The sequence below is a fragment of the Podarcis raffonei genome, chromosome Z (assembly GCF_027172205.1).
Source record: "Podarcis raffonei isolate rPodRaf1 chromosome Z, rPodRaf1.pri, whole genome shotgun sequence".
Taxonomy (NCBI): Eukaryota; Metazoa; Chordata; class Lepidosauria; order Squamata; family Lacertidae; genus Podarcis; species Podarcis raffonei.
This window is the reverse complement of record NC_070621.1, coordinates 12,775,570-12,802,456: the sequence shown is the minus strand read 5'-3', so window position 1 is coordinate 12,802,456 and position 26,887 is coordinate 12,775,570. Positions and strand designations below refer to the sequence as shown.

Sequence of the window (26,887 nt, the reverse complement as noted above, 5' to 3'; positions counted from 1 at the left end):
TGTGCAGTGAGTGGAGTGTGCAGTGAAAAGTTTATGCTCTGCTATTTTGGTGGGCACCGATTACACAAGAAGCTGCCTTGTACAGACTGTTGGTCCATCTAGCTCAGTATTGTCTACATTGTCAGCAATCTTTTTCAGCCATGGGCCGGTCCACCGTCCCTCAGACCATGTGATGGGCTGGACTATATTTTGGAAAAAAATATGAACAAATTCCTATGCCCCACAAATAACTCAGAGATGCATTTTAAATAAATGGACACATTCTACTCATGTAAAAATACGCTGATTCCCGGACCGTCCGTGGGCCGGATTGAGAAGGCAATTGGGCCGCATCCAGCCCCTGGGCCTTAGGTTGCCTACCCATGGTCTACATGCACTGTCAATGGCTCTTCAGGGATTCAGGCAGAAGTCTCTCCCAGCTCTACAAGGGAATGCCAAGGATTGTACTTGGGGCCTTCTGTGTGCAAAGCAGATGCTCTACCACCAAGCTACCATGGAAAAGGTTCTCCATCTCTGTTGTTGGGTAATCTCTAAGTATACTTTGCTCTGTTCCCTACATGGCTGCTCTGGATACACCTTACACAGATGTTCCACAGTCAGGCCCTACACAGGATACTTGGTGCCCTTCATTCACATGAAAATTCATGCATTGGCAATTAAGATTTAATGTATTAGAGGTTGTTCTCTCCATTTTCATTTTAATGTGTTCAGTCCAAAGGTCCAACTTTAACTCGGATCTACAAAAATAACAGCATCATTTTAGTGGAGATTTATCCACTTTTCCCGGAGGGGAGTGGATTTGAAACCTTTTTTACAGTAGCTTAATTCTCCAGATCTCCCCAAATAAACTGATATATGGCCAGCAAACTGGAGACCTTCGTATTTCATCACAACACGTTAATTAAACACTGTTATTGCATGCTAATCAGGAATTATGAATTCTCCACTGGAAAAAAAACCTGGTGGACGATCCAAAACCAAACTTTAAATCACAGAAGCAAAAGAGCAATCACATTGCATGAGAAGAGGCAGATATTTCTAAACTGGGAGTCTATAGGTGTGTGGTTATTTCTGTTGCTCCTTGTTGCAAGAAAACCAGTATTTGGCACTGTTGCTTGCTACTGGTGTGGGCAAAATGCATTAAGGGCAAGAGACCAAGACCTTCCAAAAGCAAGAGGTACAGTCACCTATCCTCTCACACACAAACCTGCTCACCAAGTGAGATCAGATCCAGAGGCCCTTTTCCCAATGCTCCCTGCCTTCTGGGAATAAGATGAGGAACCTCAGCCCTGGGGGACAAATATAGTTCTGGACCTCAGAGAATAGAAGGGGAAGGGTGCTGCCGCCATGCACTGAGGAGGGACAAGAGGAACAGAGGCAGGCTGGAGAAGGGCCCTCTGCTGAGGGTGCTCCAGTGAAGCTCCTGCCTGGCTCCCTTGGCCCAAAAGTGCATGGGAGGGGGAAGCTGCCCTTCGTGGCCCTTGTGCTCAGGAACAGAGGTCAAGGGAGCCCAGGGACCCAGACGGGTGCAAGGGCAGCTCCGAGCTGCCACCCCAGCCCTGAAGGCCTTGCCTTGATGAGGGAGCCTGTCGTGCGCCCTCTTGGAAATATGCTCCCAGGGCCATGGCCATTGACATGGCCCATTGACATGGCCACCTGGCGCTCCCCATTCTACACCTCGGCCTCTCCCCCCACCATTCAGCATGCAGACAGTACTGAGCTTTAAAGCCCTATACGGCCTAGAATCCTCGTACCTACGGGACCGCCTCTCCTGGTATGTCCCACAGAGGAACTTACGGTCTTCAAATAAAAACATCTTGAAGGTCCCGGGCCACAGAGAAGTTAGGCTGGCCTCAACTAGAGCCAGGGCTTTTTCAGCTGTGGCTCCGATCTGGTGGAACACTCTGTCACAAGAGACCAGGGCCCTGCGGGACTTGACATCTTTCCGCAGGGCCTGCAAGACAGAGCTGTTCCACCAGGCCTTTGGCCAGGGCACAGCCTGACTCCCTCCTTTGGCAATCTTCACAGAATCTCTAGCCCAATGGTTGCCATCAACTTGATTTGAATTAATTTTATAATGAATGATTTTAGAATGTTGTACTATTTTATTGTTGTTAGCCGCCCTGAGCCCGGCTTCAGCTGGGGAGGGCGGGATATAAATAATAATAATAATAATAATAATAATAATAATAATAATAATAATTATTAGATGGACCCTCAGTCTGGCTTGTTATAAGGCAGTTTCTTTTCCTATATACCCCATATATATCCAGGGAAGAAGTCACAGCTCAGTGGTAGAGCATCTGTTTTGCTTGGGGAAGGTCTCAGGCTGAATCTCCAATGGCATTCAAGGTAGGTCTGAGAGAGACATCTGCCTGAAGCCCTGGATAGCCAGTCACGGTACTCAATGATGAGCTAGATGGACCTGTGTTCCGACTCCATACAAGGCTGCTTTCTGTGTTCCTATGTCTTAAGGGAGGGCTGTAGCTCAGTGGTAGAGCATCCATTTTGCATGCAGAAGGCCCCAGGTTCAATACCCAATGACATCTCCAGGTACGCCCCAAACCTTGGAAAGCACCTGCCAATCAGTGTAGAGAACACTGAGCTAGATGGGCCAATAGTCTGACTCCATATAAAGCAGCTTCCTATGTTCCTAACTGGCACTTCCCAAAACAATCTAAAAACTGAAACGCTGCTATCCCTTGAAACGTGCACTTCTTCAAATTTTGCTATGTGGTTTCTCCAACCCCAGACAGTGCATACAGTTTTTTCTTTTTCATCTAAGAAAATTTATATACAGTGGTACCTCGGGTTAAGAACTTCATTCTGGAGGTTCGTTCTTAACCTGAAACTGTTCTTAACCTGAAGCACCACTTTAGCTAATGGGGCCTCCTGATGCTACCGCTCCGCTGGAGCACGATTTCTGTTCTCATCCTGAAGCAAAGTTCTTAACCCGAGGTACTATGGGTTAGTGGAGTCTGTAACCTGAAGCATCTGTAACCCGAGGTACCATTGTACTGTTTACTTGACAGAAAGCATCTAGGCAGCTCACAGAGAACAAACTAAAATATTAATTTAAATGCCCATAAAATCCAATAAACAAACAAACAAATAAACAAATTGGGTGTAAAATGTGTATATTAGTGTAAATAACATGGGGGGGGGGAAATTACATTAGGAAAAATGGCACACCAAAATGCAAAATGAAACCTAATCTGCAAAATTGTATATAGATACATGTACTAAAATGCTAACAATTTTTCCATGAAAACCTTTTCATCCAAACAAAATTCACAAGCTGATGCAGAAACACGGGAAACTGATTGGAAAAATAAAATGAGAAAGGGAGAGAAACTGTGATTGACAAATATCCTCCCTCCCTAATGCCTGGTCTGCTCTCTTTGGCTCATTTAGAACTGCCTCCCCACCTCCAAAGTGAAAAGAGAGCTCAAATGACATTTTCCCCAACCTTGGAAGGTGTCAAGGGGAAGGGGACAATTGGGTGCCAGATCCACCAGAGGATGCAGAGTGAAGGGAAGGCAGCTGCAACCTAGGTCTACATCCATACTTTGTCCACCGTCTCCCTGCACTGTCTAAGGCAGTAATGCTTCTGAGTAGAAGTGGCTGGAAACCACAGGAGGAGGGAGTTGCTATTGTGCTCAGGTCTGCTTGAGGGCTTCCTATTAGGGCATCTGGCTGGCCACTGTGAGAACAGGATGCTGGACTAGATGGGCCACTGGCCTGCTAACAGGCTCTTCCTATAGCCCTTACCATTTGGATGCCACCTCCCATCCCCAAATTATATGGACTACAGCTAATAAAAGTTGTAGTTTTAAACAGATGGAGGGAACCCATTTGGTGGAGGCTGAAACAAACAAACAAACAACAAAACAAAACGAAACGAAACAAACGAACAAACAAACACTAATAGTACATACTCAGGGTCAAACTAGATGTGATGCAAAACACGTTGCTTGTTGTGCCTCCTCCATCCTTCCTTTCTTCCCTCTTCCTTTCGTTCGTTCTTGGTGGAAACCGCAGTGAGGAAGCATCACCCATTGCGGCTGTTATTAAGGATGACAAAGCAACCACCACCAAGGGCCATATTTAGCATCATGCCTGTTAAGTTCAGCCCATGGACTGTGAGGGGTGCTGCAGGAGCCCGCTGCGCCGCACTCCCTTGCATGTTACAGGGGGAAATATCAGCCAAGCTGTCGCTGAAGGAACACCTGTCTATCATTCTTGACCCTCCTGTCAAGAAACTCCCGAGGAGCTTCTGAAGAACCCTAGGGCTCCCCGCGGAAGGCAGTCTGGCTCTCCATCTGTGTGGTGGGAATAATTAAGACTCACCTCCCAGGAGGAAGAGGTGGCACAAAAGTACAGGGTTTGAGAGACACAGTGCTTACCAAGGAACAGCAGCAACAGGCCTGGGAAGATCACATTTTGGGCTGAACGACAAGGCTCACATCCGCTTCACAGGCTCTGGCATTCCCTCCTTTTATTTAAAGAGATGCAAACTAGTTTTGCCAGTAGGGCAGTTTCGAGTGCTGCAGAGGTCAAGGAGGAAGGGGTGGTGGGGTGGCAGCAGCGATCCACGGGCCTGATTTGGCTCAGGGGGCTGGCAGTTGCTGACCCTTTGCATTACAGGCTTACTGTTTAGCACAGAGCCCCTGCAAGGCCTCTCACTGCTGGCCTCTTTCGCTTTTAAATCTGGTGATTTATCTCGTCTCTTCCGCTCTGGTATTTCACAGCTGACAGAAGCAGAACGCGGAACTTTATTTCAAATTCTTATTTTAGCTTTTTAAAGAGTCAGCCCTTTTCGGGGGCCATTACAGAGTCAGAGATGTCAATAATGCTTATGGCGGGGAGAGTAACAGGAGGCAGGGGTTTCAATCCATCATGGAAGATGCTTCTTACTGGGGTGTGTGTGTGTGTGTGCATGCATGCACGCACACACAACCTTTTGTAGTAAGAGAGAGAACTATATTCCACAGCCAGGAACTTTGCTTTCCAAAATGGGATAAAAACTTTCCGTGGGCTGGGAGATACAGTTAGATTAGGAATCTCCAACCTACGGATGCCGCATATTACTTGAGATAGTTGCTGAAGTCACTGCAAAGCTGGGACAGGGAAACCTTTTCAGCCTGAGGGCCACATTCCCCTCTGGGGGCCACATGGCAAGCAGGGCTAGAGGCAAAAATGGGCAGAGCAATAAATATACAGTTATACCTCGGGTTGTGAACGCTTCAGGTTGCGCATTTTCATGTTACGGACCATGCCAAACCCGAAGTACTGGAATGGGTTACTTCTGGGTTTCGGTGTTCGCGCATGCGCAGAAACACTAAATCGCACTTTGTGCATAAGTGCCGAATCACGTCACACGCATGCGCGCGCTGCAGGTTGCAAACGTGCCTCCCACAGGGATCACGTTCGCAGCACGAGGTATGACTGTAAATCTTACCTTTGTACAAGAGATTATTTCTATATAGAGCCACACAACCCTCTCTATCCTCTGCCCAGACAAGCAGAAGGCATTATCGGTCATCTTATTTTGAACCTATGGGCACTCTCCCTGTCCAATTAGATAAAACAAAACAAAATAAAAAATTCTTTCCAGTAGCACCTTAGAGACCAACTAAGTTTGTTATTGGTATGAGCTTTCGTGTTATTAGTATGAGTTTTCGTTTTTATTTTGTTTCGACTACGGCAGACCAACACGGCTACCTACCTGTAACTGTCCAATTAGATGGCACTGATGTTTTCTTTTTTGGGGAGGTGTTAAATTTTCTGCATGTTAATTTCAGTGAATGCTTCCTACTTCAGTTAAATTGTGGACTAGAAAACTGGAAGATCATTATTAGTTCTGATCATTGTCAAAATTATCTTGTCGCAACCCCGCTCCCCCCGCCCCCAAACCGACGGCTTATCAAAATATCCCCCTTGCTTTGAAAAAAGGGAGGAGACGGGCTGTGCTTCAGATTTATATGCCCCCCCAAATGATTTAGGAAACAAAAAGCCAGGGAGACTCGGGTGAGGGTTTTATGTCCCTCCATGCCCAAATTGTACACTGTTAACGGCGTGAAATATTTGTTCAGCAAAACGATCAAAGCGGCACTTTGCTCTGCTGCTAGTTGGGACACATGCGAGTTTCTGGGTTGCGAGGGGCAAATTGATTTCCATTTCTAGGAGTGCTTAGAGAACGTGATATACGGCTCTGGAGCCACCTTCCAATAGAATGTCACCGTGGGTAATACAGAGATCGATGTGGATTTCAATTTATTTATTTTTTGCTCCCTGTGTGTAAGAATGAGATTATGGGGACTGCCGACAGCAAGGGTGTAGTGCTAACCACAGGAAGCAATATATACTAAGGAGAAGGGCCCATAGCTCAGGGGTAGAGAACCTGCTTTGCATGCAGAAGGTCCCAGGTTTCATCTCCGACATCTTTAGGTAGGGTCGGGAAAGACTCCTACCAATCAGCACAGAAGACGACACTGAACTAGACAGACCAATGGTCTGACTCTGTATAAGCCATTTTTCATATGCTCCTCTCTTTTCTTTTGAGAATGGACAATAGCTCAGTGGTCAGTCAGAGGATTTGCACGCAGAAGGTTGTAGGTTCAATCCCAACATCTCTAGGTGGGGCTGGGAATGACTCTAGTTCAAAACTCTCCAGAGCCACTGGTAGATGCATCATTGGTTTGACTCTGTATAAGGCAGTTCTTGCTGTCCTTTCAAACTCATTCACTCCTAACATGGCAGACACGGGTACCTTGCTGCCTTGGATGGGAAAGACAGGAATGCTCTACCTGGAGATGCTGGGGATTGAACCTGGGACCTTCTGCATGCAAGGTAGATGCTTTGTCACTGAGCTGTGGCCCTTACCTGGTGAAAGGATTGACAGGGGGTTCAGCCCTGAGAGGAGGAGGGTTCTTCACACAATCCCACATGATTCAAAGTGGAATTCAATACCCACAGGATGTGACTCCATGGGGAGTCGGTTTTAACAAGAACTATTATGAATGATGATGATAATAACAACAACAACAACAACAACTGAATCATACAATTATAGAATTGTAGAGTTGGAAGGGATCCCGAGAGTCATCTAGTCCAAACCCCTGCAATGAAGAAATCTCAACTAAAGCATCCATGACAGATGGCTGTCCAACCTCTGCTTAGAAACCTCCAAGGAAGGAGAGTCCACCACCTTCCAAGGGAGATGTTCCACTGACAGCTCTTACTATCAGAAAGTTCTTCCTGATATTTAGTCGGAATCTTCTTTCTTGTAACTCAATTTGGGTTCTACCCTCCAGAGCAGGAGAAAACAAGGTTGCTCAATCTTCCATGTGACAGCCCTTTAGATATTTGAAGATGCCTATCCTATTTCCTCTCAGTCTCCTCTTATCCAGGCCAAATACAGTGGTACCTCGGGTTAAGTACTTAATTCATTCTGGAGGTCCGTTCTTAATCTGAAACTGTTCTTAACCTGAAGCCCCACTTTCTTAACCTGAAGCACCAAGCCTCCTGCTGCCGCTGCGCAGCAGCTGCACGATTTCTGTTCTCATCCTGAAGCAAAGTTCTTAACCCGAGGTACTATTTCTGGGTCAGCGGAGTCTGTAACCTGAAGCATATATAACCTGAAGCGTATGTAACCCGAGGTACCACTGTATACCCAACTCCCTCAATGGCTCCTCATAAGACTTGGTTTCCAGACTCTGGATAATCTTGGTCATTCTCCTTTGCACAAGTTCCAGCTTGTCAATATCCTTTTTAAATTGTGCCCAGAACTAGACACAGTATTCCAGGTGGGGTCTGACCAAGGCAGAATAGAGTGGTACTATTACTTCCCTTGATCTGGACACTTTACTTCTGTTGATGCAGCCTAGAATAATATTAGATTATTATTTTTTTGCTGATGCATCACACTGTTGACTCATGTTAAACTCGTGGTTTGTGAGGACCCCTGGATCATTTTCACATGTTCTACTAGCAAGCACTAGTAGTCCAGAGTAGTTTGTCTTCCTTTGGTCGCCACCCTGCACTCAGCTCTCGCCTGTGGCTCCTAGCAGTCAGCATGCAACAGCAGCAACACCCTGGGAAATGGGTCTCAAACCTTTGGTGTGTTAGAGACTCCCCTGGCATGCGATGACAGGCTCAAGAGGATGGAGCAGTTGAGTGGGCCCAACAATAAAGAAGGTGGTTACTGCTTGTGCTGCAGAGGGAAATGAGGGGCAGGTGGGCATGTCAACCTCAGAAAGTAGCCTATCTAGTAGAAGAAAAACTGATCCTAAACCTTCACTGCCTTTCAGCTATATTCATTTGTGAGAAAGTCTATGGAGGAAACTGTGACAAGTTTTCGGACAGGATGAGTGACTTAAAGTGAGGAACCTCTATCATGCCCAAACACCACATAATAGTCCTGAAGGTTAGTCCTCAGGACATTAAGTCAGCTAACCCTCCCTTATTTTAATTACTTTTGAGATTGGGATGAATTACGACTGAGGTGATCTGTACTCCCAAAAAGTTGATATTTTTGTTGTGCTTTGGCATTCAGCTTTTTACACAGATACCACTCAGTATTTGGCTCTTTAACAGCTAAATTCTGTGATTTTAATAGCTGTTGTTCACCCCAATTCACCCCACCCCTGAAAGCCTTCGAAGACCACATCCTCACCAATAAATCTAAAGCACTCTTATACCACTTTAACAGTCATGGCTTCCTCCCCAAAGAATTATGGGATCTGTAGTTTGTTAAGGGTGCTGACCCCACAGGCCTAGAATTCTCAGCACCCCTAACAAATTGCAGCTCTCAGGATTCTTCAAGACCTTTAAAAAGGTATAAGAGTGCTTTACATGCATGGTGTGGATGTGACCTAAGTCAGGAGTCAACCTAAGACAAAAAAATGTATGCCTGCTTTTCATCCAGTGATATGAGATCAGAACCCAAGACTTCTCGCATTCAGGTGGCAAATAGTGCCCTCAAACAAGGAGGCCGGATCCTGCCTCTGCTACTCCTGACATCTAAAACGAGAAGCTTTTTGAGCTGTTGAGGCAGAGTCCTCTAGTGCCCAAACACCATTGGTTCTCATCCCTTTTAAGCTTACTCTCTGCAAGAAGCCCCCCCCTGCCCCCTTGTTTTGGAAGAGATGATAAATAAATCAAATTGCACTAAGCAGCCTTTCCACAGTTGCGATCGGGCTCCTTTGCCACGTCTGCACCTCATCAATCACGCCATTGTCTGCTTGAGAGCCGAGCCTTGTAAATGTCATATCCACTCAAGCCCAAGGAGAAGCGAATCCAAATGCAGCAAAGGAGTTTTAATTGGATAGTGTAATTAAACTGGGGAGGGGGAAGAAAGAGAGGGAGAAAGACCCAGCAGGCTGCCTTTGACAGGATAGATGAAGCCCCCCTTTTAATAGGGCTACAAACATATTTGTTAAAGAGGATGAGGCAATGAATGGTCTCTTCCTGATGGTGCTCTGGAGCACTCTGTCTGCATACACACACACACACACACACACACACACAGAGAGAGAGAGAGAGAGAGAGAGAGGGAGAGGTCATTGCTGAATGAATGTGTCTAATAAGCTGGAGTCCTTCTGGGGTGTGTGAGAAGCTGACGGGCACACCTGCTTGGAGCAGGCTGCTATACGATAGAACTCCCAGCTCAAAAGCAATGGGGAAAGCTCATCTTTAGGAATGGAGAAAGTTGCTTCATACTGAATTGGGTCCTTAGTCCAACTAGCTCAGTACCGTTTGCACTTACTGACAACAGGTCTTTAAAATGGACTCATCAAAGAAAAGCCCTGGAATGGGTGACGGGAGACAAGAGTTTTGCCATGAAGCTCCTGCAGCATATGATGGCACCATGCCAAGGGATACCAGCAAACGTAGGAAGCTGCCTTCTACTGGATCAGACGACTGGGTCCATCTAGCTCAGCACTATCTACACTGACTGGCAGTGGCACTCCTGGCTTTCAGGCAGGGGGCACTCCCAGCCCTACCTGGAGATGCCGGGAATGAATGGTGGACCTTCTGCATGCAAAGCAGATGCTCTGCCACTGAGCTGCAGCCTGTCCCAACTTTGCCTGCATACCTCATCCACCATGCCAGTGTTGGCCTTGCTCTCAAGAGTAGTCAGTGGTGGAAGCTGGCCTTTCCCTGGGTCTAGAGGGAGAAAGTGTTTTAAACAGAGGAAGGGGTGAATCAAAGGAAGACATGAAAGCGAAAAGTTAAGAGCCTCTTGGGACTTAATTTTGCAGCCTCCATGCCAGTGCAATTTCAGAGTCTGGTTCTGGCCCAGAAGGAAGAGAGGGCTTTTGAACATCTCCACACCACCATTCAATAGCCACAGCTCACACATCTCTAGAACCACCAGTGTGTGTGGCTGGCATTCCACATGGAAGTAGAGTACTGTCAAGACACAGAATGTGCTTTCCTGACCCCATTTTCAGTAACTATCTTCGGTTTTATCAGGAACCACACAATAGCTGCCATGCTGTGTCTATGACCATGCACTGATCACGCTTCTGTTGTGGTTGGTCCCCATCAACGCTATTAGGGTGGAAGGAGGGGAGCCCAACAGCAGATGGCGCCAGAGCCAATTACTTCTAATTTTGTTGACATCCTCCTCCAGGTTTGAGTTATAAAAAGGCATCACTGAGACCTTGACACTGCAATCCTATCCTCCACAGAAAGACATAATGGCAGCACACACGACTTCCCCGTTTTATCCTCACAACAAGCCTATGAGGTGGGTTAGGCTGAGAGATCACAACTGGTGTAATGCTACTTGGTGAACTTTGTGGCTGAGCAGGGATTTGAATCTAGGTCTCCCCACTTCTATGCTGACACTAAACACAGAGCCATGTCCTAGAGGGACATGAGCAACCACTTTGCTGAAGTTAAGCAGGCCCAGGTCTGGTCAGTTTCTGGATGGGAGACCACTTGGGAACCCCATTTGCTTATTTACTGATTTTTATTTCTGAATTTATAAACTGCTCTGTGTTCAGAGGAAAACCCTAACAGAGTACAGAAACAGAACTTAAAATTAATGATATTGAAACAAGAATTAAAAACTGCTGGAATGAAACAGACTTAATTTGAGAAGGATTGGGGCAAAAGGAAGTTTTCAACAAATGTTGAAAATGCTTCTGTTCTTAGGGATGCAAATGTAGCAAAGCTTCCTATCACTGATACTCAAAGGTGGCTGAATGGAAATCCAATAAAGACACAACAAAAGCAATAAATGCAAAATGGCATCATTAAAATGTAATCTAAGAACCCAACCATCCTAATCAGGAACATAAAGCATTTAAGGAAGTCTAAAAAGGCCCCATTGACACAGACATCAAGTCTTAGGTACCTGATGAAAGGTGAGCAGAGAGGGAGCCAGATGGATGTCTCATGGGACCAACCATTCTCTGAATCAGGCTCCCCCAAGCTGGTGCCTTCCAGATGTTTTTGACTACCATGCCCATGCTGGATAGGGCTGATGGTGATTCAAAACATCTGGTGGACACTGGCTTGAGGAAAGCTCTTCAACATTCTGTGTCACAGGAGAAAAGGTCCTGTCTCTGGTGCTGACAACAGCAGAATTCTGATTAGGACCTCAGACATGGATCTCAAGACTCAGGCAACTTTATAAGCGAAGAGGCAGTGGCTGCGATGATGAGAAATTATCCATTTTTCTACTCTGTGCTTCCTCCCAAAGGAGCCCAGGGCGAATACATCAATTTCATTAAAAAGCATTCTAGAAACAATTAAAAACATTTTAAAAACAATTGAAAGCAATCACATTCTCTAAGCCAATGATTTAATGGTTGCCAGGAGCAGCATTTTTCAAAAGCCTGGACAAACAGGAATGTTTTTAAAATCTTCCTGAAAGCTGATAATGAGGGAAGCAGACAAACCTCACCATGGGAGGGGGCATTCCACAAATGGGGAGCCACCACTGAGAAGGCTCGTTACAGGCCAGGATCACATGGGCAGCCCCTTGTGGTGGCACAACCAACATGGCCTTAACTGCTGACCTCAGGGTTCAAAATGTTGGGGAAGGTGCTCTTTTAGGTCCTTTGGTTCCAAACCATTTAAACTTTGTATGCTAGGACTAAAACCTTGAATTGGGCCCAGCAGTTCACTGGCAAGTCAGTGCAGCACTTTCAGGACCAGTGAAAACTTAAATAAATAAACAGATGCGCTCAGCAAACAAAACATCCTGTTGATTTCTGGGTCTGGGTCCTAATTTAACCCCATTTGTAAACTCACAAGGGTGATGCTACTACACCCAATGTGTTCCGCCCAGGAAACGAAGACACCTTTGGCTGCAAATGCTTACTGCATCTCAAAAACAAAGGCTAAAACAAAACAACAGCATTTGGGGGCCTGTTAATTTGGCTATCACTTACAAGCCAGCCCGGATTGTGCTGGAGAAAGCTATTTTCGTGGAGATGCCAAATTCGACGGGAAAAAGGACTGACTCGTGTAGCAACATCAATCAAAACGTCGGCCCTCTTGGCAGCCCTCGACAGTGAGGAGGGTTCAAAGGTTGCGGGATAAAGGAAAAGGGAGGAGGGGGGTGGCAGCATAGGAGGAAGCTGTGCTCTGGTTCAGCTCTAATATGCCCTAGCTGGAAGTATTGTGCAGAGGTACCTACCACCCCTCTGCTGTATTAGGCAGCTTTCATTAATCTTCTCGCCATCTTCCTTAACTAGCCATGCAGAACCGCTCGATAGCAAGACACATAATGGGAAGGCCCCTGCGCCTATTACCAGGTTAACATTCTGTTAAGCCCCAGCACAACAATGGAACAGGAATCGAAAGGGAATCTTAAAACCGTGAGCCACAATCCAGGCAATTAAATTACAACTTGGGAGCCACCAGTGTACATGCGTGGGGCCCACAGAGGGGTGTGTGTGTGTGTGTGTGGAGTAGGGCCGCTGGGGAGAACGGAAAGTATTGCTGCCAGAGAATGACGAAATTCCATTTAGATAGAAATTATTCTATTAATGGGGATGGGGCCGTAGCTCAGTGGCAGAGCCTTGTATGCAGAAGGTCCCAGGTTCAATCCCCAAAGGCACCTCCAAGCAGAGCTGGGAGAGGCTCCCTGCTTGAAACCCAGGCAAGCTGTCAATCAGTGCCAATGCAGAACTAGATGGATCAATGGGTTTGACTCAGTACAATGCAGTACTTGTACTGTTTAATTCAGCCCCTGTATTCAGAACCAGAAGGGCCGAAGTATTCCTTTCTTTTCAAGTGAACAGCAACAGCAGTGCATTTGCTTTCCATGGGGACGGTCTCGGGTTCAAGCCCTGGCACCTCCAGGTTGGGCTGAGAAAGGCCTGCTCCCTGAAACTCTGGAGAGCTGCTGTTACGTCAGCATAGACAGTGCTTGGCTAGAAGGATCAATGGGTATGACTCAGTAGAAAGAAGTTTCCTATGCTCCTAATAAGTGAATTTAGTAAAACAATGGGGAGGAAAATGGTTGACATGGATTGGGTTTTTAATGCTCTTGCCACCAAGCTCAATGCTTGGCAACCACACCACTGGCTTCTGAGGTTGGTGGGTGCACTACCGTGTGGTAGAAGGCTGGGAGAAGCTGATGCAGAAGAATTATCATTATTGTGTATCATTCTCAAATGCCTAAAATGTTTAAAGTGCTATACAGAAGATAAATAGACAATCCCTGTCTGCAGGCTTGCAGCCCTTCCAGATAACCTGTTTATGGAGCCTTCATCCTGTTTTGTTTGCATAAAGCTTATACAGAGGTTAGCTTACACCCGGTCTTTATTGAGCATTCATCCTGATTTGCTTGCAGGATGTTTACATGTCTTCCCATTCACCCCACATTTTCCAAAACTACGAAAAGTCTGGTATTTTTGCGCTAAGATGCAAAAGTGGAGGGCTTTAATCCATTTTAAATGCACAAATCTAAAGTTTTGGTATGCAAGAGTGTCACTCCAGAAAAATACTAACTGTCTGCAAACTCAGAGACACGACACACAAAAGGGATGTGGAGGAATGAGATAAACAATCTTGAGCATCAATCCTTAAAGTAACATAGTTGTTCTGAGAATTCTCAGCAGGGGTGCCAACTTGAATAAAATATTAGGGTGGGGTTCCAGGTAAGCCCCACCCCATCACACCCCGTTTGAATGACAATGCCCATCAACTTTGTGGGGCAGCCCCCTCAAAAATTTTAGGGTGGGGGAGCTAAGGGACCTTGGCCCCTGGGAGCTGGCTTCTATGATTCCCAGCTTGAATGGAAACAGCTTGAGGAGGGGCCAAATGGTAGCTGGTCTCTCAGCTTAGCCAATGGGAGAGGGCCTTGCTCTCCTGCCTCTACCTCTGCTGCAGCTGAATGATAGAGGAGGGCCCTCATCCCTGGGAGTTGTAGCCCAATAGCACCTGGAGGCTCTGCCCCCATTCTGGCTGGATGCTTGGCCCAATGCAGTAAGGCTCTTGTGGTGCTCCAGGTTTGAAAGGAAACAGATCTGGAGGCCAAACCCTCATGAATGAGTCAACAAAGCAGGTCACGCATTTGAACACTTGGTCAAAATTGCTGCCCTGCAGAAACTCTGCTAATCTGGTTGCCTCAATTTTTCAGCAGCACAACATGGCTATAAGCCACAAGGACTATGTTCTCCCTTCACAGTCAGAGGCAGTATCCCTCTATATACCAACTGCTGAACATCACAGGGAGGGAGGGTGCGGTGGGATTCAGGGCCTCTCAGAGGCCTCTGATTGGCCACTGCAAGAACAAGATTATAGACTAGATGGGCCACTGGGCTGATCCATCAGGGAACTTCTGATATTCTTAAGTTAACATCCACACAGCCATCATTGGTCATGTTCCACCCACAAGAGTTTGTTTTTGTGGAGCAGGCAATGGCTTGAGGAACTGACTCCCGACCTGTCTTCTCCTCAAACAATGTAAAGAGACATTAAGAGAATCAGATTTCCTTTAAATTACACTATTGCCAAAGGACATAATTGTATTAAGCTTATTACGTTGCTTCCTTTAGACTTTATATTATGGTCGCTTAATTGAGATACAGGGCTCCTTTTTGGCAATAAAAATGGTAGCTCCTTTATTAAGACTTAAATCTTCCTCGTTAACGACAGGACACTTCCCCTCAAGATTCAAAACCTGCAAAATCTTTTGTGATAATCAGATGGTGGTTGATTTAAACAAGCACTTTATAGATATGGTGTTTTGCAAGATTCTAATGGGCTTGGGGTTTTACAAGCACCTCTCCCAGTGTTTGAGTTCAAGCAGCCGGATTTATATGGCAAATAAAGATTCAGAACCTTGAGCCAGCCTAGCATAAGAGGCAGAAATATTCTCAAAGGCCAATTAGGAGCAGAAACGACTCTGACACAGCCCTGTGCATCAGGCCATCTTTAAGCTGCCAAACTATTCCAGCAGGCAACAATCCTATCCTGGGTCCCATGGAAATCTGAGGGCTGACTGGATCAGGAGAAGCTTGGAGCGTTGGAGCTGGAAAACCAAAGGGAACATCCTAGACGGATGGGGAGGTGCAGTTGGAATCCCAAGAAGTGTGTGATTCTGGGGAGGGGTTCTACTCTGAGTAGGGCTGAGGGCTGGATACAGCCCTATGTCCACAGACACCCACATTTAAGAGATGTTTCTGAAGGGTATTCTCTGGTGATCAGGGTAGAGGGAGGAAAGAGGTTTATGTTATTGAAATCAGAAGTTGACGCCTTTGGAGAGGGAGTCTCTTTTTAACAAAAGAGCAAAGGCGTCTTTGTACAGTGGAAGTGCAGGACCATCCGTTTGTGACACGTTCCAGTGCACCTCGGAAAGAGTAGATGGAGGATGGTTGTGTTACAAGAGATAAAAACATGGAAACAAAATATATTGCAGAACTCAAAAACCGTTATCTCCCCCTCAGCCTCGCTCCCTCTGCCATAATTCATTTCAAGGAAGCCCCAGGAATAATTTTTGATATAAACTCTGCAACAAACATATATCACGTTGCTGATAGGATCACAGGCAAACCTAGGGCTATGAAGAAAGCATCATTCCTTCATCCACCCAAATAAGTGTTAGAAGTGTTACTTCCCCTCTTTAAAGGTTCAAAAGGGACTCATTGAAGAAAAAGCCCCAGAATGGGTGACAAAGAACCCATTTTGCTGTGAACCTCCTGCAAGGCATGATGAGACAATGCCAGGGAATGTCAGCAAACAGATGACTTCCAATGGGTCAGACAATTGGCTCCACCTAGTTCAGCAGTGTCTACACTGACTGGCAGCAGCTCTCCAGGATTTCAGGGAAAGGGCACTCCCAGACCCACTGGAGAAGCTAGGGATTGGACCTGGGACCTTCAGCATGGAAAACAGAGTATCTGGTAATCTACTGAGTTACAACTCTTTGCAGGAACACAATAAGTTGCCGTATACTGAAGCAAATCATCACTCCATCAAAGACAATATAGTGGTACCTCGGGTTAAGCACTTAATTTGTTCCAGAGGTCCGTTCTTAACCTGAAACTGTTCTTAACCTGAAGCACCACTTTAGCTAACAGGGCCTCCTGCTGCCGCTGCACCACCGGAGCACGATTTCTGTTCTCATCCTGAAGCAAAGTTCTTAACCTGAGGTACTATTTCTGGGTTAGTAGAGTCTGTAACCTGAAGCGTATGTAACCTGAAGCGTATGTAACCCGAGGTACCACTGTATTGTCTACACTGTATGGCAGAGTTTCCCCAGGATTTCTGACAGCGGTTTTGCCCTGGACATTAAACCAGGGATGTTCCACATGGTAAGCACGTGCTCCATCACTGAACTCATCCTTTCCTCATGCAAAAAGTTTTAAAAATCTTTTTTCATTATTTTAAAACCATAAATATCTATTTTTGTTACATTACTTGTAGTTAATTTTTTAAAAGTTATACAAAATTTAAAAACTACAGTGCTATCAAACAGTATACATAAACCATGTGCAGTTATAGATCACTGTTGAATGAAAGCATAAATATATTTTGAGGTGTACCCAAAGAGAAATTAAAACTGAATGGATTCACCTCCAGGCTGAATTTCCTAAGGCGCAAAATGCATCTTTCCTCAACTCAAGCTGCTATTCTTCTGGGCAAGGATTCTTGACTTAAATTCCTCCAGGAGTTTGAAAAGGACGCTCTTTTCCCATCTGTGTGGGGAACGATGTACAGTGCAGTTAAGACCAAAGTTCCTTTCAAGCCATGTGCAACCTCCATATGCCGCTTAAAGGTCCCCAGAGATCCTTCTGACATTACAAAAAGGCGAATGAGCCAAAGTGGTCTAGCTAGGGACCGGGTCCTGGACCCCAAGGATGCAGGATTGGCTAGATCCTGAATAATTATGTTGCACAAAAGTTTGATTGTGGAGGGTGACCTGGTTGTTGCTTAGAAAAGAGCCTCAAGATTGTAGGGAAGACAACATGGGTGGGATTCAAATAGCTGCAAGCTTCACTCCCGTTCCCTGAGAGCTTTAGGCACAGGAAACCAGGAAAGTGGAATTTAGGGGTCTGTGCACTGTAATGCTTGGGAGCGTGAGGGGGCGGGCCTTCTGGATCTTGACTCAGTCACTTTCTCTCATTATTTATGTATTGCAGCTTCACTTAGGGAACAATCCCCAGTAACTATTAATTTTTTTTTGTTTATTTAGGGCATTTGTACCCTGCTCTTCAGGCAAAAAGGTTCCTAGAAAGATGTATAGTCAAAAGAAGAAAGTCCCTACCCATAGGTTTACAATCTAAAGAAGGAAAAAAAGTCTAACGCATGTCAAAATGAAAAATGTATGCCAAAATAACTATTTAAACTGTGAACTATAACAAAAAGTATCACATGTTCAAAACCTATGTGTGTGTTTATGTGTGTGATTATCCCACTTCCCCCAATAATAATCAAATCAAATCATGAGAAAATAACTGTTTGGTCATGCACATTTCATACAAAGTTGTATTTGTATTTATCCCTCAAGCTTCTATTCCAGGGGCACAGGTGCTCTATAAAAAAATGGCAAGAGCCCTGAAAGAGATGCAAAGGTCCACCCAGCCCAGCATCCCAGCTCCCAGCTCCCAGCCAGTCAAATGTTTCCAGTCAGGCCACCCTCTGCTTTTTAAAAAGCCGTCTAAATCTGGGACTGTGTGGTCCCATTTTATAGGACTGAATTCCATAGCGCAATTCTGTATTCTATGAAGAAGTACTTTCTCCCTGTTGGATCTAGGATTTATCTAATTAAGAAAGGAGGCATAAAATCCCATCCTGTTTCACTGGATGAGACCTTGATCTATTTCATGTTATTGACGGGGAGATAATAATTTACTGGTCCACTTTCTCTGCCCTATGCATGTTACTATAGACCTCTATTCTCTCCCCATTTAGTGATCCTTTTTTCCTAAACCATGGGTTACTTAACTTTTTGAGCTAGTGGGCACACTGGAATTTTGAGGAAGTGCTATAGGCACCAGTTGCAAAATGGCTGCTCTGTGTGTGTGTGAGAGAGAGAGGGGGTGGGGAGAGACGTAACAAAAAATGGCTGCCACTGGGGCACATAGAAGAGGCTGAGCGAGCCAGAGTGAACAGGAACAGAGCAGAAAGAGCGAACAACATCTCACTGTGGATATCTGAGGGGATTTTTACTGAGACTTTTTGTGGGTGCCACAAGAGGCAGTAGCTGCACACTGGTGCCCACGGGTACTGTGTTGGCAATACCTGTCTAAATTAACTTGACTGAGCACTCTGGGGTTGGGATTTTCTAGGTTAGTATCTTCTGCCTTCAACTGCATAATAACATAAGGGTGCTGGCACAGAACGGCAACTGAGTCCACTGGAGAAATGAATTCTTACCCTGCCTGCCTGCACATACCAACTGTAAGGGCAGGAATCAGTTTGTTGGCATCGTGAGACACCTGCCATCATCCATACTCTGCTGATCGTTAAGGTCTTCGGCCCTGCTGCCATTGCTGCCTGCTTACTCACTCTAACCATCTGACCCAAAGGGAGAATGCTTGTAGGTATCAGGCCCTCAACTTAGTGGTCTAATGCCACAGGGGCAGGAATGCTTCTGAATACCAGTTACTGAAAACCACAGGAGGGGAGTGTATTCTTGTGCTTAGGTCCTGTTTGTGGGCTTCCCCTTGAGGAATCTAGCTGGACACTGAGAGAACAGATCCTGGACTGGAAGGGCCATTGATCTGATCCATCAACCAGGCTCTGCTTATGTTCTTATACCCAAGCTGTATTGTTTCAGTTGTGAAACATACAATTAACATTTGCCATCACCATCATCATCATCATATCCTGAACATGTCCAGTTTCACATTTTGAATTCACTTTAAATCAGAACACATGATTACAGAAATGAAATGAGTTTTGCTTCTGCTGCTAAATGCAGTGTTCCTTTGCAGCTGCATATTTACCGTATTTTTCGCTCTATAACATGCACCAGACCACAAGACGCACCTAGTTTTTGGAGGAGGAAAACAAGAAAAAAAATATTCTGAATCTCAGAAGCCAGAACAGCAAGAGGGATCGCTGCACAGTGAAAGCAGCAATCCCTCTTGCTGTTCTGGCTTCTGGGATAGCTGCGCAGCCTGCATTCGCTCCATAAGACGCACACACATTTCCCCTTACTTTTTAGGAGGGAAAAAGTGAGTCTTATAGAGCAAAAAACCCGGTACATGCCTTGTGGTTGATGCCGTATACAACACCAGGTGTGAGATGGGGACATAGGTTGTGGGGGTGGGGTGGGTGGAATCCGTGCTGGACATAATTAGGTCCATAGGCCAGAGGTTCCCCACCAGTGCACTAAAGGATGAGCCTGCACAGATCACCAGATCACACAGCACTGCATTTATATCCCATCTTTTCTTCAAGGAGCTAAAGGGGTGTGCAGGTTTCTCCTCGTTCTCATTTAATCCCCACAGCAACCCTGCAAGGTAGGTGAGGCTGAGAGGCAGTGACTGGCACAAGGTCACCCAGGGAGCTTCATGGCTGAGGGAGGATTTGAATCCTGGTCTCCCAGGTTGAAGTACAGCACTTTAACTGCTATATGACATGGACTACACTGGAATTTGGCTGGCAGGGTTTGGCTGGAGCGGGGAAGCCTTTGAGGGGAGGATATTTGACTGCTGGTTTGATTTGATTTATTGTATTTCTATGCCACTTTTCATTCAAATGAATCTGAAAGGAGCTTACAAACAATAAATAACAATAATAGAACATCACAAATACAGCTTAAGTCCTATACAATAATTAACAAATCATTAATAAAACAGTTGCAATCTATAAAATACAGCACTATTAACAAAACAGTGACTAAAAATGAGCTAAACATCACAATTACAACAAAAGGCATATTATATGACTGAGAAATCAATGTGGCATTTATAATCTATAAAACAATAAGTTGGATGGGCAGGGGTGGATGGAAGGGAAGTGAGAAGGGGCTAGGAGGAAACAGGGAAGATAGGCAGGATACTCACTTGGGCTCTTTTCTTCTGCAAGGTCACAAGTGCAGAGGAGCTCACAATCGATGGAGATGGGCTTCTGCTTAATCCAGAACTTAGTGCTGGCTTTCTGATTTGTTACAGGATCCACCTCCACCTTGTCTCCCGAAATGCCTGAGTGCCCAGAGACAAAAACAAGCAAGCAGGTTTTTGAGCGAGCAGGTTTAACATTCCCTGCCCCCATGTTTGTGTGTGGCCTTCCTGGTGTTTGCTGGTTTCAATCTGCCTTACGCTAACTCAGACCACTGGTGTACCTAGCTCAGTATTGTCTACACTGACTGGCAGCAGCTCTCCAGGGTGCCTGGCAGGGGACATTCCCAGTCCGACCTGGAGGCAACAGGGGCTGAAGCTGGGGCTCTCTGCATGCAAAGCAGCAGCTCTACCACCAAGCTATGACCTTTCCCTATGTTTGTTCAAGTGCACTGTTATTTGTGTGTTGGCTTTTGTTTTGCTCTTTATCCACTGTGCTGCATATTTGCTTTCACATGTTGGGTTAATCTACAATTCTCGCCAGTTTGGCTATTGTTGAAACTGGAGTTCCGATGTTATGAATTATTGATCTGGACTTTTTATTTCTGCACTTCACCCAGAGAGAGGAGGACATCTTGGAAGGAAGCCTGAAACTCTTAACTATATATCTACAATATAATAAAACATATTAATATAATAATATAATATAATATAATATAATATAATATAATATAATATAATATAATATAATATAATATAATATAATATAAAATAAATATGCTGCCTCCTGAACAAAGTCTCCAGTCTGGCATATTGAGTAGTAACACAGTCACTGTATTTTCAGCCCTTTGAATTTCACTGGTGAATGAACAAAGAAAGAAAGAAAGAAAGAAAGAAAGAAAGAAAGAAAGAAAGAAAGAAAAGGAAGCAAATCTTAACAGCCACTGCTTCCTCCAAGATGCCAAAGGAGCTAACTAAGAAGTTAATCTACCCTGGGAGAGGCTTGGTAATTTATAACAGATTCTATTATGGGTTTCCCCATCCCTCCTCTCCTCGAAAGCAACAACCTTGCTGTGCGGAGCAAGAATGGACAGCATCTCATTGCTTAACTTACAATTACAAGGTTTCTCCTCTGACATGAGTGACCAAACCTCTCTATATACTTTTTCATAGTGGCAGCTGTGCGGGGAAGACTTAAAAGTAATTACATTTTTAGGTCATGAGTTATAGGTCAAGGTCACGCTGAAATAGGCAAAAGGAATAAAGAGTATTTAAAAACAACATGCAGGGGAAGCTGTTTCTTTGTCTAAAGGGGGAGGGGGAGTGAAAAAGCAGAGAGGTTCTTTCCCCAGCTCTCTCTCAGATTTTTTAAAAAAAATTATATGAGATTATTCTGAGATCATTTTTAAAGGAAGGAAGGGAGAAGAAAGGGAGGTCTAAGAAATACAAATACTCTTCTTCTGCCCCCTCCCAAATCACAATCTCTGGAAAATATAACCCAAAAACAGCACAAAAGATATAGCAAAATTATCAAGAGGCTTGAGGCAAAACTAATGTGTTTTGCTGCAAGAGCCTAACCTGGCTCTTCATATGAAAACACACAGCCGTTTCCTAGCCCCGATCCATAGCTTCTTCAGGCACACAGAGAACTCTTGGTAAGCAAGGACGTGTCCCCATTGCATCTATAAACAAAACTAAAAATGGAGGATACGGTGAACGTCAAAACCCCTCAATGCGATTCCACAGTTCACTAATGCACTGGAAAGAAAAGCATTCATTCCATCAACTTCTAGTATTTTACATGTCTACTTAAGAAGCAAGCACCGTTAAGTTCAATTAGACTTTGACAAACCTTTCTAAATTTGCACTTTCCAAAACAATGCACAAACCCAAAGACAGAAGTCCTTGAAATTTACACTTCTCTGAATTTCGCAGTGTAGTTCGCTGGCCAAATAATATATACGAAAGAGCATGTGCTTCAGGAAGGTGTGCATATAAATGCATTATATCAAGGGAAATTGTTTTGCAAAAGAGTTTGCATTACATGCAAATGTGTGCATTGCTAGGGGGAATTCACATTAAAATGCTGACCCCAGTGAGTTTTATTTTTTACTGTTGAGAAGGAGTGCATAACAGAAGCGTTCACCATTGGTCAACAGCATTAAATTTATGGCCATGATTGGTAAGCTAGCATTCACATTTGTTGACACCAAATCTTGTGTAATCAGTTCAGTAACACTGCCAGCATTTTAGTTTCATTTCAGTGCTCATTTGTATGAGCTTTTAACATGGAGACAATAGGAAACTGTCTTAGACAATTGGTCCATCTAACTCACTATTGCTAACAGTGATTCTCAGAGGCTTTCAAGGGTTTCAGGCACAGACCCCCTCCCAGACCCACCTGGAATGCCGGGGATTGAACCTGGGACATTCTGCATGGAAAGTAGGTGCTCTACCACAGAGCATTTCCTGTAAAAATTAAAGTAAGTTTCTAGCACTCATGATTCTAAATAAAGGGCTGATTAAAATAAGAACATAGGAAGCTGTTGTAGAATAAGCCAGACCACTGGTCCATGTAGCTCAGTACTGGCTACACTGACTGGCAGTGGCTCTTCAGGCAGGGATCTTTTCCAGCCCTACCTGGAGATGATGGGGATTGAACCTGGGCCTTCTGCAAGCAAGGCAGATGTTCTACCACTGAGTCACAGCCCTTCCTCATAGGAGTTGCGGGAGCGAGTGCATCAGGGCCTTCAAAGCTCCCTCTTCCTAGTGCCCTTCTGGCTCCTATTTCATCCTCTCACCATAAGCAGACAGGAACCTGTGCAGTGACTTTCTGAAGTCTGCTGTGCAAGCCCTGGCATGGCAATGGGACTGGGTACATGACACACAGAGTTGTTTTCAGGTGTCTGGGGGGAATCCAACCTCTAAGTTAGGTTATTGCAATGTGTGGGGCTGCCTATGAAGACAGTTTAGAACTTCAGGTGGTGCATAATTGGGTGGCCAGGTTGCTCACTGGAGCAAGACGGTTTGAGCATATTACCCCAGTCCTGACCTGACTGCACTGGTTGCTGATTAGTTTCTGGGCCCAATTCAAAGTGCTGGTTTTGACCTATAAAGCCTTAAATGGCTCAGGACTGTGATACCTCAAGGACTGCCTCTCCCCATATGAACTGACCCAGATCATCATCTGAGGCCCTTCTTCATGTGCTTCTTCTGCAAGAGGCCTGGAGGGTGGCAACACAAGAACAGGCCTTTTCTGCAGTGGCTCCCTGTTTGTGGAATGCTCTCCCAGGGTGGCCTGCCTGGTGTCTTTGTTACATGTATTTAGGTAGCAGGTGAAAACATTTCTCTATAACCAGGCCTTTTTCTGATTGAACGTTCTACGGGCTTTTAAATGTGTTTGTGGGAGCAGCATAATTGGTTTATTTTTGTTTTATTATGTATTTTGTGTTCTCATTTTGTATTGATTTTTATGTTGTGAACTGCCCCATGATATTCAGATGAAAGGCAGCATACAAATTTAATAGATAATAATGATAATGATAATAATAATTTGCTGCCTCTCTTTTTCTCCTACAGCTTCACCCTCCTAACACTGAATAATGTGTGATTTCCTGAGCATGCATTCATGGTGAGTTTCGGTACCTCTTTTTCTAGAAAAATAGCACTGCTTAAGAATGAGTTCTATGGGATGCGGGTGGCGCTGTGGTCTAAACCACTGAGCCTTGGGCTTGCCGATCGGAAGGTTGGTGGTTCAAATCCCCGTGACGGGGTGAGCTCCCGTTGCTCGGTCCCTGCTCCTGCCAACCTAGCAGTTCGAAAGCATATCAAATGCAAGTAGATAAATTGGTGGGAAGGTAAACAGTGTTTCCGTGCGTTGCTCTGGTTTCGACAGAAGCGGCCACATGACCTGGAAAAACTGTCTGCAGACAAACACTGGCTCCCTTGGCCAGTAGGGTGAGGTGAGCGCCGCAACCCCAGATTCGTTCGCGACTGGACTTAACTGTCAGGGGTCCTTTACCTTTTTAAAATAATGAATTCTAGATGTGCAAACTCTCTCCTGGTGTCAGTTCCCATGGAAAAAAAAAGCTGTACGTATTTAGGATCCACAGACAATCTGTTCTTTGGGTATGACAACTTCCTCCAGAGATTTTCAAAAGACACCTTCACTCAGCCCTTTGAAGTCTTCCAGCATTAGGAATACTGATGTTATCTACTCTTAATGGCTGCCTTGCAGAGGAGCTCACCCCAGGACAAGGCAGCTTTGTTGTCTCAGCACCATGGAGAGTTCCTAGTGAGCAATTTGCCCTGGCAAGGTTGGAAGTGTACCGGGGCCCTTGGAGCCTCTCTCACCAGTCCACTTTTCCTTGGCTCCTCCCCCTTTGCTGGGGAACTGTAGACTCTGTGACTTCTTGGTCACAGACTGATCTGGTGTTTTCATAAAGTTGTGGCTGGTTGTCTGATGCATGCAAAGTTATCTGCTAAGTACGGCAAAGGTTCCTTTTAACTGTACAACTGTGAATTTACAAGCATGTCCTGCTATTTAAATGCTTGTTATGGGAATATTCACATATCCAAACACAAGGAATTAGTACCCAAGCTTGCTATGAACACCACAGATTCGAATATCCAGGCATCCAGACCTGTTTGTAATACTGTAAGCAAATAAGCAATTTTAAACTGGGGGAAAACGCTAGACCTGGAAGTGACCCAAAAAGTCACAAAAAGGGATGGTTCAGAGTGAGGGCAGAACTGGGTGTTTGTAGGCTTTGTCAGTGATGTTTCAAATCTACCGTATTTTTCTGTGTATAAGATGCCCCCATGTATAAGACGCCCCCTACTTTTGGGGACCCCAAATTTAGAAAATGGGCATATACACTATGTATAAGACACCCCCAGGTTGTTAATCCTTATTTTAAAGTAAAAAAACCTAGTCTTATACACGGAAAAGTACGGTACGTGATTTCACTTAAACACGCGGTGCCTTGGAATGTAACTCACAGCATAAATTGGGATTTGCCTGTACCAAAAAAGATGCACCAGCAGATTCCATGTGTCTAAAGGGTCCATTGGCAGATTCTAAATATCTATGGTTTGTATCCAAAGCTAGGATTGGTCTTGGACTGTGACTGGCAGGTGTACAGGTATCCATCAGAGATGAGGATAGGATTTTTTTAAAAAATAAAAAGCCCACAGAGGCTTACCCTTGGGGGCCAGGATTCTTATTTTTTTCTCTATCAAATGCTGAGGTCACCAGAACAACACCAGGTTTACACCCAGTGAAATTAATGGACTTGAGTAACTCTGCTCTGAGTATAAACAAATAGGAGACAGCTAAACATCCCAAGGCAGACTTTCTCTGCTCTTGGTTTGGGGAGGGAGGGAGCATTCCTTCAACCTGTCTGCAAATAGACCCTGCTGCCCTATACCACAAATGGGTTTTGCAACCTACTCACCAGGTGGGCGCCACTACAGGGATGGAGCAAGGTGGCAGCCACCATTGCCTTTTAGCCGCTCCCTCTGCTGCACCTACCCAGCTCATGACAAGCTGGCATGAAAGAGAAACCGGAGGCAGGAGGAACAGGTGACCTCCACGCGTGTTGTGTTAACCTTAGCTCCTGCGGGCGGCCAAATGTAGCGTAACCCTCATTTGGAACCTGACCACTGCAGCCGAGCTGGGAGCAGCCCCGCCAGCAAAGGCACTGCGCATTTCAATTAATCAAGTGGTGCAATTTGTCACCCGAGTACCCACCCCTCCCATCCCAGATCCCATATTTCAATTACGCACGGTGTCAAAAGCCCAAAAGGACGCCGGTAGTGTGTGAACTAATAAGGGGGAGAAAGAGGAGACGCTGGATTCTCTATCAGGAGAGAAGCTTCCTTATTAGAGCATTTCACTCTTGGCAGACTGAGCATCAGTTGTCCAATAAATAAATAAACAAATAAACAAATCTACATATCTCCCCTGTGGAAATATTACTAGCAGCTGTTGGCTTGACGTTAAAAACTTCTTCCTATTTTTTGCCCAGCTGTGGCGCAGAATGAAAAGGCACAGCTACTTTATAATGGAAACAAACCACAATACTTTTTCTCTCATACATCCTCTTTCTTCAATAGATTAAAAAACAAATACAAATAGTCCCTGTGGGCCTTCTCTTCCCTTTATTAAAAACAACATAAAAGGCAAACAGCAAAAACACACAAAAAAACATTTCATTCAGTGCCACTCCAAGAATTCGCACAGAGTGGAGTCAATATTGTTAATGCACCCATGTTAATTTGATAGGATTTGTCAGGTAACTCCACTGGAAAATTATATAAAACTGTTCCAGATGAACAGATGATAGTGACATGAATTAAAGTGATAGAACAATAGTGGAATATAAACCAGAAATGACACCCAAAGT

At 45.0% G+C, this 26,887-nt stretch overlaps 1 protein-coding gene across 14 annotated transcripts in view; it reads right to left on the bottom strand.

The window, feature by feature from the left end:
• The window catches only part of MAPKAP1 (MAPK associated protein 1), a 185,212-nt gene that overhangs the window by 9,646 nt on the left and 148,679 nt on the right, over positions 1-26,887 (bottom strand). For 8 of the 14 annotated variants that reach the window (XM_053374364.1, XM_053374367.1, XM_053374362.1 and 5 more), the window contains 2 exons: positions 20,487-20,624; positions 3,939-4,064 (listed from right to left, as the gene is read on the bottom strand). In XM_053374364.1, coding sequence (XP_053230339.1) covers positions 3,939-4,064; positions 20,487-20,624 — 264 coding nt within the window. Of the gene's footprint in view, positions 1-3,938; positions 4,065-17,046; positions 17,169-20,486; positions 20,625-26,887 lie in introns of those variants that run through there. The other 6 variants (XM_053374368.1, XM_053374366.1, XM_053374372.1 and 3 more) reach the window with 3 other exon arrangements.